Source organism: Bos javanicus, chromosome 3 (assembly GCF_032452875.1).
Source record: "Bos javanicus breed banteng chromosome 3, ARS-OSU_banteng_1.0, whole genome shotgun sequence".
Classification (NCBI taxonomy): Eukaryota; Metazoa; Chordata; class Mammalia; order Artiodactyla; family Bovidae; genus Bos; species Bos javanicus.
The window spans coordinates 100755420-100770375 of NC_083870.1; the positions used below are offsets into that span (position 1 = coordinate 100755420).

Here is a 14956-nt window from a genome sequence, read left to right on the forward strand (position 1 = left end):
ATGCCATGTTATTCCTGCTTAAAACTCTTCCATAGCTTCCTGCTGCATTCAGGATTAAAAAACCTAAACTCTTAACCCAGTCTCCTAGGCTTTCCAGCATCAGGTCCCTATCTTATTCCAGCGTTATTTCATGCTATTCCACACACCCCACCATCCCCACCTCGTTTTCAGTTTGTCACAGAAGGCTTCTTTAGGTTTTTCCAATAGCTTCTTCCAGTTACAAAGTTTTCCCCCAAGCTATCCAATTTGCATGGAACACCATTACCACTCTCACCTCTTTTAACAAATTATTCCCTACTCATCCTTCAGATCTTAGCCAATTAAATCAGTAGGCTTCTTGCTCTGCTTTTACACAGCAGTTCTCCCAACTGTAATTAAACTAATTATGCAATTACTTAGTCCGTCTCAAGTAAACTGCAGGGACCTGTGTCTTAGTTATAGCTATATCCCCAGGGCCTAGCATTTGTGTCTAACCCATATAAGGACTCCATTAATATCTTCTGAATGAAGAGCAATGGTTCAACTAGAAAACTAAAATGAGTTTTGTATGATTGGAGTTTAGAGGGTTTTTCCAAAAACCCTCCTAAAATCTCAGAAGTCTCTGGTGGGACCATAAATTATGTAAGATAGGACCTTAGGTACAGTGACAAGTTTTGGTGCTGACTCTGCCTCCTTCAGGTAGCCTACACACATTGACTATAGTGTCTGAGAGAAAAAGCCTTTGTCCTGATTCTCCAAGCTGGGACTCCCAAACTTCAGAATTTACTTTTGAGAGTCCCTTGAACTGCAAGGAGATCCAACCAGTCCATTCTAAAGGAGATCAGTCCTGGGTGTTCTTTGGAAGGTGTGATGCTAAAACTGAAACTCCAGTACTTTGGCCATCTCATGCGAAGAGTTGACTCATTGGAAAAGATTCCGATGCTGGGAGGGATTGGGGGCAGGAGGAGAAGGGGACGACAGAGGATGAGATGGCTGGATGGCATCACCAACTCGATGGACGTGAGTTTGAATGAACTCCGGGGGTTGGTGATGGACAGGGAGGCCTGGCGTGCTGCAATTCACGGGGTCACCAAGAGTCGGACACGACCGAGTGACTGAACGGAACTGAATTCCTAAATCTAGGCACTAACTAGGAGGAGGGCCAGGGTGTGGGAACTCAAGACCCATGCCCAGCAGGGCCAAGAAACCACAGGACTCTGATCTCAGTCCATAAATGACTAATTTTTGTTATTCTCACAAAGACTACTCTGGGGCGGCATGCAGTGCTAATAGATGCCACTAGATGGCGATACTCCACTTACGACCAACCTAGACAGCATATTAAAAAGCAGAGACATTACTTTGCCAACAAAGGTCCGTCTAATCAAGGCTATGGTTTTTCCAATGGTCATGTATGGATGTGAGAGTTGGACTATAAAGAAAGCTGAGCGCCGAAGAATTGATGCTTTTGAACTGTGGTGTTGGAGAAGACTCTTGAGAGTCCCTTGGACTGCAAGGAGATCCAACCAGTCCATTCTAAAGGAGATCAGTCTTGGGTGTTCATTGGAGGGCCTGATGTTGAAGCTGAAACTCCAGTACTGTGGCCACTGATAGGAAGAGCTGACTCATTTGAAAAGGCCCTGATGCTGGGAAAGGTTGAGGGCAGGAGGAGAAGGGGACAACGGAGGATGAGATGGTTGGATGGTATCACCGACACAATGGACATAGGTTTAGGTGGACTCCGGGAGTTGGTGATGGACAGGGAGGCCTGGCATGCTGTGGTTCATGGGGTCACAAAGAGTTGGACATGACTGAGCGACTGATCTGATCTGATCTGATGAAAGTGGAAATGGACTTCAGCTACATGCTTGTTTCTCCAGAACCAAGAAAATAAGGGGGTTTGGGCTCAGGGCAGGTAACACCCAGCATCCCAAAGAGAAACAATTTCCATACCAAGTCTGACCAGACAATAAGACAAGCGAGTAGCATGGATGGATACTCCAAGGGCTTTATTAACTCCTTTCTGTAGACAGCAGGACCTTACAGCAGAGAGATGAAAAGGAAGCCAGGAAGCTGTGGTCTCAATATGGGTCATTGAAGGGGTACAGAGGGTGCCCTGCATCTCTTGGGACCCTCTTCCCATCCACCTGGAAAGACAGACAGATGACTCCATTAGCAGGAGTTGACATTCCCGCATCCTGCCCGTCCTCCTAGTTCCAGGACATCTTTTCCCAAGAATCTTCCTGAACAGCCTCACCTGTGTACAGCACTATGACAGATGTCAGTGACAGGGACCTAGACTCAGAGAATGCCACAGTACCAACAGCATTCCAGCACCAAACCCACAGCCTGGTACATGGCTGACTCTATCCCCAAGAGTTTACAGTTTCAGCTGGGATAAGGAACTATTTATTTCTCTTTCTAACAAGGTTGAGAACGCCCCATTTACACTGAGAAATTGTTACGTGTCAGGAACTGGGATCATTTTACACAAAGGAAGCTAAAGCTTAGAGAAGTTAAATCACTTGCTCTAGGTTACAAGGTATTGAGAGTCAGGACTGGAACTCACAGGCTAAATGCCTTATCCCTGAACCAGATTCCTTCTGGGAGCTCAATAAATAAAAAACAGCCCACTGTGTCCAGGACAGCAATCCTACCAACAATACCATCCTGCCAAGCCTCTACTCAGCAATATGGAGGCCAGACTTAGGCCAGAATCCTGCCCCGAATCTCAGATTCCCTGATTCTGGGGGGTGATACACACTCACCGTAAGCATGGGCACAATGAATCGCAAATTTTTATTCAGGGCATCCAGCTGCTTCATCTCCTCTGGGCTAAAGGTGAAGTCAAACACCTGGGAATGGAAGGCGGGGGTCAGGTAAGCCACTTTTGTGAGTGGAAGTTGGGGTTCCAGATCACTGCCTTCTTAGCCAGAGTCAGGGTCAGACTGTGTCCCAATGGGCTAAAGAAGACAGGACAGACACATCAAGTACCTGGATGTTCTCAAGGATACGGGAAGGCGTGACACTCTTGGGGATGCAGCTCACTTTCCGCTGGACCTGCCACCTAGGTGGGAGACGGAAGTAAACGAAACAGTCACTACTCATGAGCATTTTGTCCTCCATGCAGCCTTCTCTGAGCTCCTAGAGCCCCAAGCCCCACTGGAAGAGGGAACGAGCCTCAGAATGGCCTCTCCCAAGATGACACGGCAAGATTCTCAGCCTCATTCAGGCATTTGGAACCCCTCAACCCGTGCCTCCCAGCCCAGGAGCCCTCTCCCTAACCTGACTGTCTTTCCCTAAGACTGCTCATACCTGAGCAAGATCTGAGCTGGAGATCGACCATGCTTTTCTGCCAGTGCCAGGACCACTGGCTCCTTAAGCAGGACAGGCTCCTCAGGATCACGCCACGCACGATCAGAGGAGCCCAGAGGGCTATAAGCAGTCACCTCCAGGTTTCGTGCTTGGCAGTGGGCAATCAGCTCATTCTGAGCCAGGTATGGGTGGCATTCCACCTAAACCAAGAAACAACCTATCACCAGGGGTGGCCGCAGCTGGCTTGTGGTGGCCCCACCCGGACACACACATTCTGACCAACCCTGAATTGCTGACCCCCAGTTCCCCTCACGCTGCTTTTCTCACTCTCTAGACAGTTTTCCATTGTCTATTTCATTCTCTTCCCACACTTCGGAGGATTTCTGCACCAACGCTTCTGACAACTTTCTAGCTATTTCCTGAAGTAAACTCATCATCTGCTCACTCATGTTCATTTACACACACGCACGCACACACACACACATACATGCATACCATCCCCAAACCAACTGATCTGCTTTGCTGTGCTCACCTGCAGGACAGCTGGGCGTACAGAGGCCACGCTGAGCACATCGTCAATCTGCCGACTGTTGAAGTTGGACAGGCCCAGAGCCCGCACCAGCCCCTTAGCCACGAGTGCCTCCAGAGCCCTCCAGGTCTCCTTGTAGTGGGTGGAGTCATAGCGTATAGTCCCATCAGCATTCTTAGGGAAGGGGCTGTCTCCCCGCCTGAGTGAGACACAGCCCCCCAGGTATGGGCATGTAGGCTCCTGTCTACCTACCCGTCCAGCCATTCTACATCCCACAGTCGAAGCCCAGAAAGGGTAGAGGGCCAAGAATGAGAAACAAGCATGGTTTTTCACCTTTCCAGGTCATGATCCAAGTGTTAACTCCATATGGAATGCCCATCCCCTCTCCCTTCTTCCTAGACACAGATTATATCCCCTCCCCTCTGGGAAGTCATCCTTAACTCCCTCTGCCCCACCTTGGGAAACTGCACTGTAGGCTCCTACAGCCTTCTTCAAGTACACAGCATGGAGCTATGGTCGTCTCCTCCCACACCCTCTGTGGGAGCTTACTCTACTGCAACCCCAAGGCTAAGCGCAGCAAAAGCTAGAACATTTCCCCAGTGTATAAAGGCAGCAGGAGGACTCATCCGTATACACCCTAGGATACATGCCGTGTGAAGTGGCACTCCTTTTTTCTGTAACTAGACTGTAGCAGAAAAGACTGAGTGCTCTTCTCTTGCTCTGCTCCTATAACTTACAAAAAGTTACTAACATGACTCCCCCAACCCCTGATTCCTAGATGAAGACCCTGGCAAGGCTCACTCAAAGGCGTAAGGCCAGTGCATCAGGTACAGGTCCAGATACTCCAGCTGCAGGTCAGCAAGTGTCTTCCGGAGGGCAGGCTCCACATCCTCGGGGTGGTGCTTTGTGTTCCACAGCTTGGAAGTCACAAAGAGCTCCTCCCGAGGCACCAACTGTACAGGGGACAGAGTCCACAGTCAGAAGAGCCAAGGGCACCCAGTCTTTCCCACCCTCACCTTTGGGAGAAGAACTAGAAGGAAGCTGATGCCAGATCCCTCTAGTCAGCCCTTAGCCCCAGCCTCTGAGTCTTCTCACCCCACCTCTCTGTAGCCCCAGTCCTCACCTTGCCAGGTCCCACATTCTCCTTCAGGGCTTCCCCGATTTCAGTCTCATTGCCATAGATGGCAGCACAGTCAATGTGACGGTAGCCTACACTCAGGGCATACTTAATAGCTGCTTTAACCTGCCAGGTGAGAAAAGCAAAAGTTTTAACTCTGTTGGCCTGGACCAGAAACTGCCCTCCTGAGGGTCACTGATGGGGTGAGGGGGCAGGAATTTACCACTGTAGTCATCCACACGGTGGAAGTGAGAAGATAGAAGACGGCTCCAGTCTTGGGGATCAGAAGTCTCTGTGAAGACCCCAAACCCTTTTTCCTCCTCACCACTAACTTCCAAGGTTCCTTCCTATCCAAGCAATCTCAGCAGGGCCCAGCAAAAACTATGTTCCCTGCTACATGCTCAGAAGATGGATGGATACATTGATAGGACAGAAAGTAGAAGTACAGTCATGGAGATAGGTCCCAACCCTGAAGAGCTGGTTAGGGAAGCGTGATACACAGGTAAGTAGTTCCTAAAGCAAGACCACATGGAAACAGATCCTTAGAAGCCATGTGGGGACTTCCCCGGTGGTCCAGTGGTTAAGAATCCACCTGCCAAAGCAGGGGACATGGGTTCCACCCCTGGTCCAGGAAGATTCTACATGCCATGGAGCAACTAAGCCTGTGCACTGCAGCTACTGAGCTGGGGAGACTAGAGCCCATGCTGCACAATAAGAGAAGCCCATGCACCATAAGTAGAGAGCAGTCCCCGCTCACTGCACTGCAACTAGAGACAGTCTGTGTGCAGCAAAGACCCAGTGCAGCCAAAAAAATGTAAATAAAAAAATCACATATATATATAAATCTAAATTCCATTTTAAATATATGTATATATTTAAAGGGGAAGCCATGTAGACCATGGCTCAGACAAGCAGAAGAGGTGAGGGGGGGAGAACAGAAAACTAAGGAAGGTGGAAAAGTGAGATTGAAGCTGGGCCCAGAGGCCCCCACCAGAAGAGAATAAAGCAGGCACCAAGGAGGTTGATGGGTCAATTTGTTAAAAACCAGACTAGAAACATGGCATTAGGAGCAGACCCAAGGGTGTTAGGCCCCCTGCAACTCAAGATCCCCACTTAGGTGCAGTTGTTACTATCCAGACATGTGCCCTTCTCACCGACCCTGCTCCATCCCATTTCCCACCCCTCCATCCCTAACCCATCTTGGCCCTGGCTCTGGCCTCCACCCCCAGCCTTCGCCTAGCTCCTGGACTTGTCCCAGGCGGTGTCAGTGCCCGCCTACAGCACCAGACTCTAGGCAGCTGTAGGAAGGAAAGCAAAGGGAGAAAAGGCAGACAGAGTTCATTCAACCACGCCACCCATCCCAGCCTAAATCCCAGACAGAAGAGGCCACTGTCCCTGCCAGAGTTCCTCCCAAACTTCTCTCAACTCTGACTCAGATTCCAAGAACAAGGAACACCCAGGTGGGAGCTGCTCCACCCCGGGTGGGAGCTGAGTCTCTACCTGTGTCCATCTAGGAAAGCAAGTTTTCATTCCCAGGCTCTCCTGGGCTGGAAGGTCTACAGCAGGGGTTACTAAACTCCAGCTAGCAGCTGGCTTTTGTTTGTTTTTTTTTTTCAGCCCTTGAGCTAAGAACAAGTTTTATATTTTTAAATAGTTATATAAGTACATAACCACCTGCATTTTGCAAGTTGTCTGACAAAATCTAAATTATTAACCACCTTGTCCTTTAAGAAACAGTCTGCTGACCTTTGGTATAAACAGTTGACCAAGTTGTTCTTTAACCCTGATACCTGCTGTGTGTATCTGGCTATATATTGTCACCCTGTATCAGGCTGCATATTGTCACATGTATCAGGATGTATATTGTCACCATGCTTATTTAACTTATATACAGAGAACCTCATGCAAAATGCCCGGCTGGATGAAGCACAAGCCAGAATCAAGATTGCCAGGAGAAATATCAATAATGCAGATGACACCACCCTTAAGGGAGAAAGTGAAGAGGAACTAAACAGCCTCTTGATGAAGGTGAAAGAGGAGAGTGAAAAAGTTGGCTTAAAACTCAACATTCAAAAAACTAAGATCATGGCATTCAGTCTCATTACTTCATGGCAAATAGATGGGAAAACAATGGAAATAGTGACAGACTTTATTTTCTTGGGCTCTAAAATCACTGCAGATGGTGACTGCAGCCATGAAACTAAAAGACGCTTGCTCCTTGGAAGAACAGCTATAACAACCTAGACAGTGTACTAAAAAGCAGAGACATTACTTTGCCAACAAAGGTCCGTCTAGTCAAAGCTATGGTTTTTCCAGTAGTCATGTTTGGATGTGAGTTGGACCATAAAGAAGGCTCAACACTGAAGAATTGATGCTTTTGAACTGTGGTGTTGGAGAAGACTCCTGAGAGTCTCTTGGGCTGCAAGGAGACCAAATCAGTCAATTCTAAAGGAAATCAATCCTGAATATTCATTGGAGGGACTGATGCTGAGGCTGAAGTTCAAATAATTTGGCCACCTGATGCAAAGAGCCGACTCACTGGAAAAGACCCTGATACTGGAATGGCAGGAGGAGAAGGTGACGACAGAGGATGAGATGGTTGGATGGCATCACCGATTCAATGGACATGAGTCTGAGCAAGCTCAAGGAGATGGTGAAGTACAGGAAAGCCTGGTGTGCTGCAGTCCAAGAGGTTGCAAAGCGTCGGACAGGACTCAGCAGCTGAACAACAACAACCTGCTGTGTGTAAGGAACCAAATGTGGAACGGAAGACACGATCACAGCACAGGGTGATAAACGGCACCTTGGGGTCAGCCCAGGGTCAGGCACAAAGGAGTGCCACATCTCCACAGCACTCAGCACATATCATCAGGGAACAGGCTCCTTCCTATGCTTGAGGCCCTGCTGGGCCCCTTACCACTGCTCTGGATCAGTTGGGGAAACCAAGAGCTCACTATGGGTTCCTTCTTCCCTTGTTTCTTCCCACCGCCCTCCAGGCTTATCCCTACTAGATGTGAAGTATAGGGATGGGGGTGATAGAGAAAACACAAGGACCCTCTCCCAAACAGTGCCTTTTCCCTAGAAGACAGGCAAGAACCCCCTTCTGCCCCCATCCCTCACCTGGCCAGGGTCGCTCTTCCAGGTACCCAGTCCAATCAGGGGCATCTTCTGCCCAGTGTGTAAGAGGATACAGGAAGCCGCCATTGCCCCTGAAACACAGATGGAAGAAAATGGTGTGAGGGTCAGTGCTGCTGTTGGGGCGACTGGTCAAGGATCCTGTAAAACATGGGAGGAAGGGGGCACAGAGATGACAGGAGAACAGACACTGGGTCATGTGTATATGCCTGGGAGCAAAGGCAGCTGAGACAGGGCGGCCAGAACCAACCAAAGCCAGTAACTCCCAGACAAACACTAACAGGACCACCAGTCTGGCTGCCCTTCCTTTCACCAGGCTAAGGGTCTGGTTAAAGAGCTCTTAAACCTAAAAACAAAGGCGAGGTGGCTCCCCAGAAGTACTCAACCTTGACTACATGAGGTCTCAAGCCAGTGTAAGATAAGCAAAGGCCTTTATGAGACAAAGGGAGACCAGGTGACAGGCTCAGAATCGAAGGATGAATGTTCCAGGAGACTGTTAGCACTACAGAGACTGAGTCCCTCTCAGAGGTCTGATCAGCCAGGCTACCAGGCCTGAGTGGTCTCTTACAAGGGAAGTATCTTATTTTTTAGATTAAAAAAAAAAAAAAAAAACAGGCTCAGAGAGATAAAGATATTTGCCCCAAATCAACAGCTAAGTGACAGAGAGAGTCAACAATTCAAAAAGGAACTGATAGAAAAGGCAGGAAAAGGCAAGAGAACACAGACCAATAAACTACATATGCTATGCCTCACAGAAGACACATGTACACTGTGTCACAGAAGAGCAAGTGACTTCTGTAGGGCAAGGACAAGAGAATAATGACATTGTCTTTTTTTTTTAATATTTATTTATTCGGCTGCACTGGGTCTTAGTTGCAGCACACAGGATCTTCAATCTTCATTGCAGCATGCGAGATCTTTAGCTGTGGCATGCAGGATCTTTTAGCCGCAGCATAACTCTTATTTGCAGCATGTGGGATCAATTTCCCTGACCAGGGATTGAACCCAGGCCCTCTGCATTGGGAGTGCAGAGTCTTTGCCACTGGAGCACTAGGGAATTCCCAACACTAGTTTTTAAGAATGAGTTGGATTGTCCCAAGAGTAAAGAGAAGGACTTCCCTGGTGGTGCAATGGATGAGAATCCACCTGCCAGTGCAGGAGACACTGGTTCAATCCCTGGTCTGGGAAAATTTCACATGCCCCGGAGTAACTACTGAGCCTCAGATCCAGAGCCCAGATACTTCAACAACTGAAGCTCTGCTGCCTAGAACCTGTGCCCTGCAACAAGGGAAGCCACCTCAATGGGAAGCCCAAGCACTGCAACAAAGAGTAGATTCCACTAGCCCAAACTAAAGAAAGCCTGTGCAAAGCAACAAAGACCCAGTGCAGCCAAAAATAAATACTTTTTTTTTTTTTAAAAAGAGTAAAAGAAGCTTTCCAGGAAGAGGAACCAGACACATGACTTCAGTGCAGTGGAAAGCAGTAAATCACAGATATCTGAAAATTTCCAACTGAACAAAGCACGTGGTAACTGCAACAACCCTATTTGGAAAGCTATGAAAATCAGAAGTCTCCAGTGGCCTGAGAACACTCATTCAGTCAGCAGATGATGCATGGTCTTATGCTAGACACAAGAGACACACATATTCAAATAGTTCTTGCTCTCTGGGAGTTCATGGTCTGGTCAGGAGAGGACAGAGGATATCACAACCCACAAGACGGGACCAAAACCTGCACAAGGGCTACAAGAAAAAAGTGACCTGGCTGGGATGGCTTCTTGGAGGTGACATTTGAATCGAGCTTTGATGAATAGGATTTATCCAAGGGAAAGGAGAAAGAGGGCTCACCCCAAGAATCAATAATATAGAAACATCCTTTTCCCCTGCTCTCATCAGTACTGTAACTATCACTCTCAGGATTGAGTTCATTGCTGGTCAGTACTTTTATTATCACAACCTTTGTTTCCAAGTTCAGAAAGGACATAAGAATATTATGGTAGAGTAGGTAACTGGATAAGTTGCAAGTATAACTGACACACCAACACTGTCCTTAACATTTCTGACTCAGGAAGAATTTTTTTTAAGGTTATTACTTTATTTATTTATTTTTGCCTCATGGCACACGGGATCTTTGTTCTCTGACAAGGGATCGAACCCACACCCACTTGCACCCTCTGCAGGGAAAGTGCAGAGTCTTAACCACTGGACTACCAGGAAGAATATTATAGTCTAGTGGGCTTCCCAGGTGGCTCAGTGGGAAAGAACTGCCACCTACCAATGCAGGAAACACAAGAACCACGGGTTTGATCCCTGGGTCAGGAAAATCCCCTGGAGTAGGAAATGGCAAACCATTCCAGTATTCTTGCCTGGAAAATTCCATGGACAGAGGAGCCTGGTGGGCTACAGTCCACGGGGTAGCAAAGAGTCGGACCTGACTAAGCACGCACACGCGCGCATACACACACACATACACACACAACATTTTGGAGACCATCCTTTCTGCTAAAATGAAAACAGTTCAATTTGGGCAGCAAACCATGGACCACTGAGAGCAATCCTTTTTGTTACCAAACTTCTCAGGGACACAAACTGCCCAGAATCAGGCAAACATGTCTGTACCTCACAGAAGGAACTAGCTTGCCAGCTGCTACCAGGGACAATGGCTGGTTTCCTGGGCTTGATCTTCAACCTGTGACCTGTTGGCCTCTGCCAGATTTCTCAGAATACAAGGGTTGGCTCTGAAATCACACCTGGGCTGAGAGTGTGAACAAAAACCTGGCCTGGGGGAAAAGGAAGAAGAAACCTGAAGCTTGCCTCTCCCCTTTCTTTTGCTGGTGAAACTGAAAACCAAAAAGGCTAAGGCTTGGGGGGCAGGGATCAGAGGCAGAAACAGTAAACACAGATCTTCAAAGAACAAACGCTCCAAAGGACAGATGGAAGGCAGAAGATAGATGTTTTTCTCTATCAGAGGACAGGAAGTCATCCTCTGCCGGCTCCTGACTTCCTTATCTTCTACCTATGCATCAGCCTTTCAACCTAGCCCTGTGTTAAAAGGCTCTGAGCTTGTCAGCATCTGCCTAGCTGGACCTCTAGCAGCATTCAGACACCCCCATGTTATCTTGGGAGAGGTTCAAGGTGGAAAAGAGAGAGAAGCTGAGTGTATAGGGGGGCGGGTGAGGGTAGTATCAGGACTCAGGTTTTATTAATCCCAAGTCAGTGCCTAGGTTCCTCCTCTCTGGGGCTTAATCTTCCCTTCTCAGAGAAGGGCTCTGTAGTTGCTGCCAGGATGCAAGAAACTTGAAAACACAGGAAGAAGAAGCAGTCTTCACATGAGTGTTCCCTGGCTGCATAGGCCTTCCCTCTCTGCCATCTTCCCCCACAAAAAATATTGGTGTCCCTCAGGGTTCTGTCCTCAATCCCTTCTCGCTCCCTAGTCAAGCTTCAGTGATGATTTTAATCACTAATTCTTCCCACCCCAGTTCTATATATTCACCTCCCTCTGGACAGTTCCACCAGTATATCCTACAGGTATGAGACTTAACATGTCCAGAACTAAATTTATCAAATCCAGCAACAGAGCACGAGGAAATAGTTTAAGTTCTGGAGTTGCACAGACCTGGGGTTGAATCTCAGTTCCTCCATTCTGAAGAGATATTATGCCTAAAGCCCTCTGCACAGCGCCTGACCATGTTCTTTGTTCTATATACTCTGTCTCCCCAGGACTCAAGGCCCTGGATGACAAGTGTGAAAGCAAACCAGACAACACAGTATAATCCATGGGGGGTCTTACAAATCCAATCACAGTATAATCCATGGGGGGGTCTTACAAAAGCCATCTAAAGTATTTCAGTTTGTTTGAGGCATTTCTGAGTATTATAAGATTAGGGTTTTGACAGGTAGTGGGAAGGGGAATATAGCTTCTGAACTTTGAAGACGCCAGCACAGAAAGCCACCTTAAATATGAAACAGTGGCCAAGATTTGGTCTATCTGGCTGGGTTAAAAATCCTGTAATACTTGTAAATATTTTTAAAAAGATACTGTTTGCTCTAAACTGTAATGTAACACCTAAGACTGCAATACCGCTCTCTGGACTTCTTGATGTATGTGAAAAGAATTTTAAAATATATACTCCTTAAATCTTTACCCAGCCCATCCTCCAGGCCACTTTACCCAGCACACCTCCAGGGCCACTGCTCCAGCTGTGACCACCCTTCCCAGAACCAGGGATTGCTCCGATCCAGTGAGGCCCCTCTCCCTGACAAAGCAGTCCCCAAATCTGACCATGTGACTCCCAGGCTCTCTTCCAGTAGTTCTCTCCTACCACAGGGGTAAAGTCCAGACTCCTTAGTAATACCCTTTATAACCTGGCTCCCACCTCCCCCATCTCTCCACCTCTTCACTTAAGACAACATATTCCAGACTCTGCAGAAGCAGCCACCATACTTGATTCCAGGCCTCTGCACACTTCCCTTCTGCACAAGTCCAACCCTTGCCTGGCTAACTGCAGCTCACCCTTCAGCTAGCTTTAAATTTCTGGCTCCTCCCATGTACTGACAGCTGTGCACAACACTGCATTTGTGTGCTCATTTTCCCTCAGAAATTTAAGCACTCCTCAAGGTCAGGGCCTGCCATTTATCTAACCTGGTAGCTGCTACAGTGCCTGCTGCCCATTTCCCCTACCCCACACACAGGCAAACAGGGGAGATCTTGACAGCTGGAGGTGCATCTGAGAAAGTCACTGCCCCCATCACTTTCTTCCTTTACTTCTTAGACAACCTGGCAACAACGATCTCTGGAAAATAACAAAGCACTTTACCATCTCCGATTAAAAAAAAAAAAAAATCCCAGTGATTACATTAGGCATTGCTCTTGTATTACAGATAAGAAATCTGAGATATGGGGGGCAGTAACAAGACTGATCAGAACCCTCAAGACTCTTCTAAGGGAGGTCGTGCGGCCCTGAGTATGGACAGGCTGAAGGAAAGAGTTAATTAACAATAACCCCATCCGGTGAAGGTTCAGATTTCAGTCTGAAAAGAGCACTCGGGCAAAACAGAAACATGCCCTGGCTTTCCCAAACCCAAGGCAGGTCCCAAAGCTAGCGAACCCACGCCCCTCTTGCCACGTCAGGTTTTATTAATTTCATAATTCCTATGGAATCGCAGATTCTATAGGAAAGCCAGATTTCCGGGAAAAACCGTGTCGGTGGGCAAACAAAAAAAGGAAGATGGCAACCAAAACTTACTGACAATCGGTGCATGTAGCTTTTAAGAGCTTTATCTCACTTAACTCTTGCTACAATTCTGATGTAGGAACTGATTTTACCGCTGAGAAAACTGAGGGCCAGAGAAACTGAGGACTTATCCAAGATCATTTAAAGAATAAGAGGAAGCGCAAATCCGAAACCAAGTCTGGCCGCCTCCAGAGCATTTGCTATTCGCTCTAAACATGGGGGCGGACACATGTGGAGTAAAGGTTCGAGGCCATCTCCACTGCGCCAAAGAAACAGGGCAGCAGAGGAGAGACTCACCTCGGTACAGAGCGTTAACAGGGTAGTGTGGCTTCCCAGCTCAGTCCTGTGCCCTGCTAGCCACCAAGTGAGCCTCAGCTTCCGGGATTGGTGGGCAGCAGGAGACACCCGCCCAAGCTTGATGCAGGCACTTAAGCCTGGCGGTGATGAGGAAGCTCCTCCCAGAGGAGTGGCGGGGGCCGGGCGTTCAGCATCACGCGCGTGGTGGACCCCGCCCCTACCTCCAGAAAGAAGCTGAGGAGTGGAAGCCTGAGCTAGGAGGCTGCACCATGGTGATGAGTGGATTGCCCACGAGCATCCTGCGGAATGTGGGTCCACACAGCGTGGCCTACTGTGGAGCTTGGACACTGCACACCGCTGGTTTGGCGAACTCCCGCGTGAAAGATGCACGCGCCTCGGATCACGTAGGCGGCCCCGAGGGCGGGACTAGGCCGCGCCTCTGCCTGGCCCACACTGCACCGCGCGCCGCCTGTAAGGCTGCTCTGGGCGGTCCCAGCTCTTTCTCCAGCCAGAGGGAGAATCCGGCGGCCTCGTGACGGCTTCTGCAGTGGGCTGTTCCCTCACTCCACCAAATAAAACATAATTAAACTTTTAGACTGTCAATATTTTTTTTATTCATTAATACATACAGAACAATGCACAAATCTTAAACATTCAACTCTGATTTTTTCTTTTTCATTGTAATCAGCATCCAGCGCACTTGCAGTCAGTCTCCCGTGAGGAAGGTATTCACGTCCCACTTTACAGATTGTGCAGACTTAGCAGGCTTTACCTTGTTCAGAGTAAGATAGCTATTAAATTGCAGTTCTGAGATTTGAAATAGCTTTGCCATTCGGACTCAGAGGTGTCTTGAATTTATGTTTTCCTTGGCAGAATGGGCAGGAAGCAGGTTTGTCCTGGTGTAGCTCTTTCTCTCCCTCACCTCCTTCCTGCCCCTCTGTACTCTGCCAGCGCGACTCTAACCATTTTTTAAGCTTATTTCTTTCTAGGCCACTCTGTGAGGCATATGGGAGCTTAGTTAACAAACCAGGGATCCAATTTTGGCTCCCAGCATTGGAAGGTGGATTCTTAACCACCTGACCACAGGGGAAGTTCTTCCCCATCATTTGTTTATACCCCAGATTACTCCCCACTGTCTCTCCAGTAGAAGTGGCGTCCTGATGAACTAAGGCTCCAACATTTCACTTTTGGGGCTCCAAAATCACTGCAGATAGTGACTGCAGCCATGAAATTAAAAGACGCCTACTCCTTGGAAGGAAAGTTTTGACCAACCTAGACAGCATATTCAAAAGCAGAGACATTACTTTGCCAACAAAGGTCCATCTAGTCAAGGCTATGGTTTTTCCAGTGG

General features: G+C 48.1%; 1 protein-coding gene across 1 annotated transcript; it reads right to left on the bottom strand.

The window, feature by feature from the left end:
* Positions 1-1971: 1971 nt before the first annotated feature.
* Positions 1972-13988, bottom strand: AKR1A1 (aldo-keto reductase family 1 member A1). Its single transcript, XM_061413128.1, has 9 exons — positions 13606-13988; positions 8061-8149; positions 4947-5066; positions 4625-4776; positions 3827-4022; positions 3295-3494; positions 2974-3046; positions 2748-2834; positions 1972-2126 (listed from the first exon to the last, which is right to left on the bottom strand). Exons 2-9 carry the CDS (start codon positions 8142-8144, stop codon positions 2061-2063), a joined length of 978 nt encoding a protein of 325 aa, XP_061269112.1. The 5' UTR covers positions 8145-8149; positions 13606-13988; the 3' UTR covers positions 1972-2060.
* Between the last annotated feature and the right edge of the window lie 968 nt (positions 13989-14956).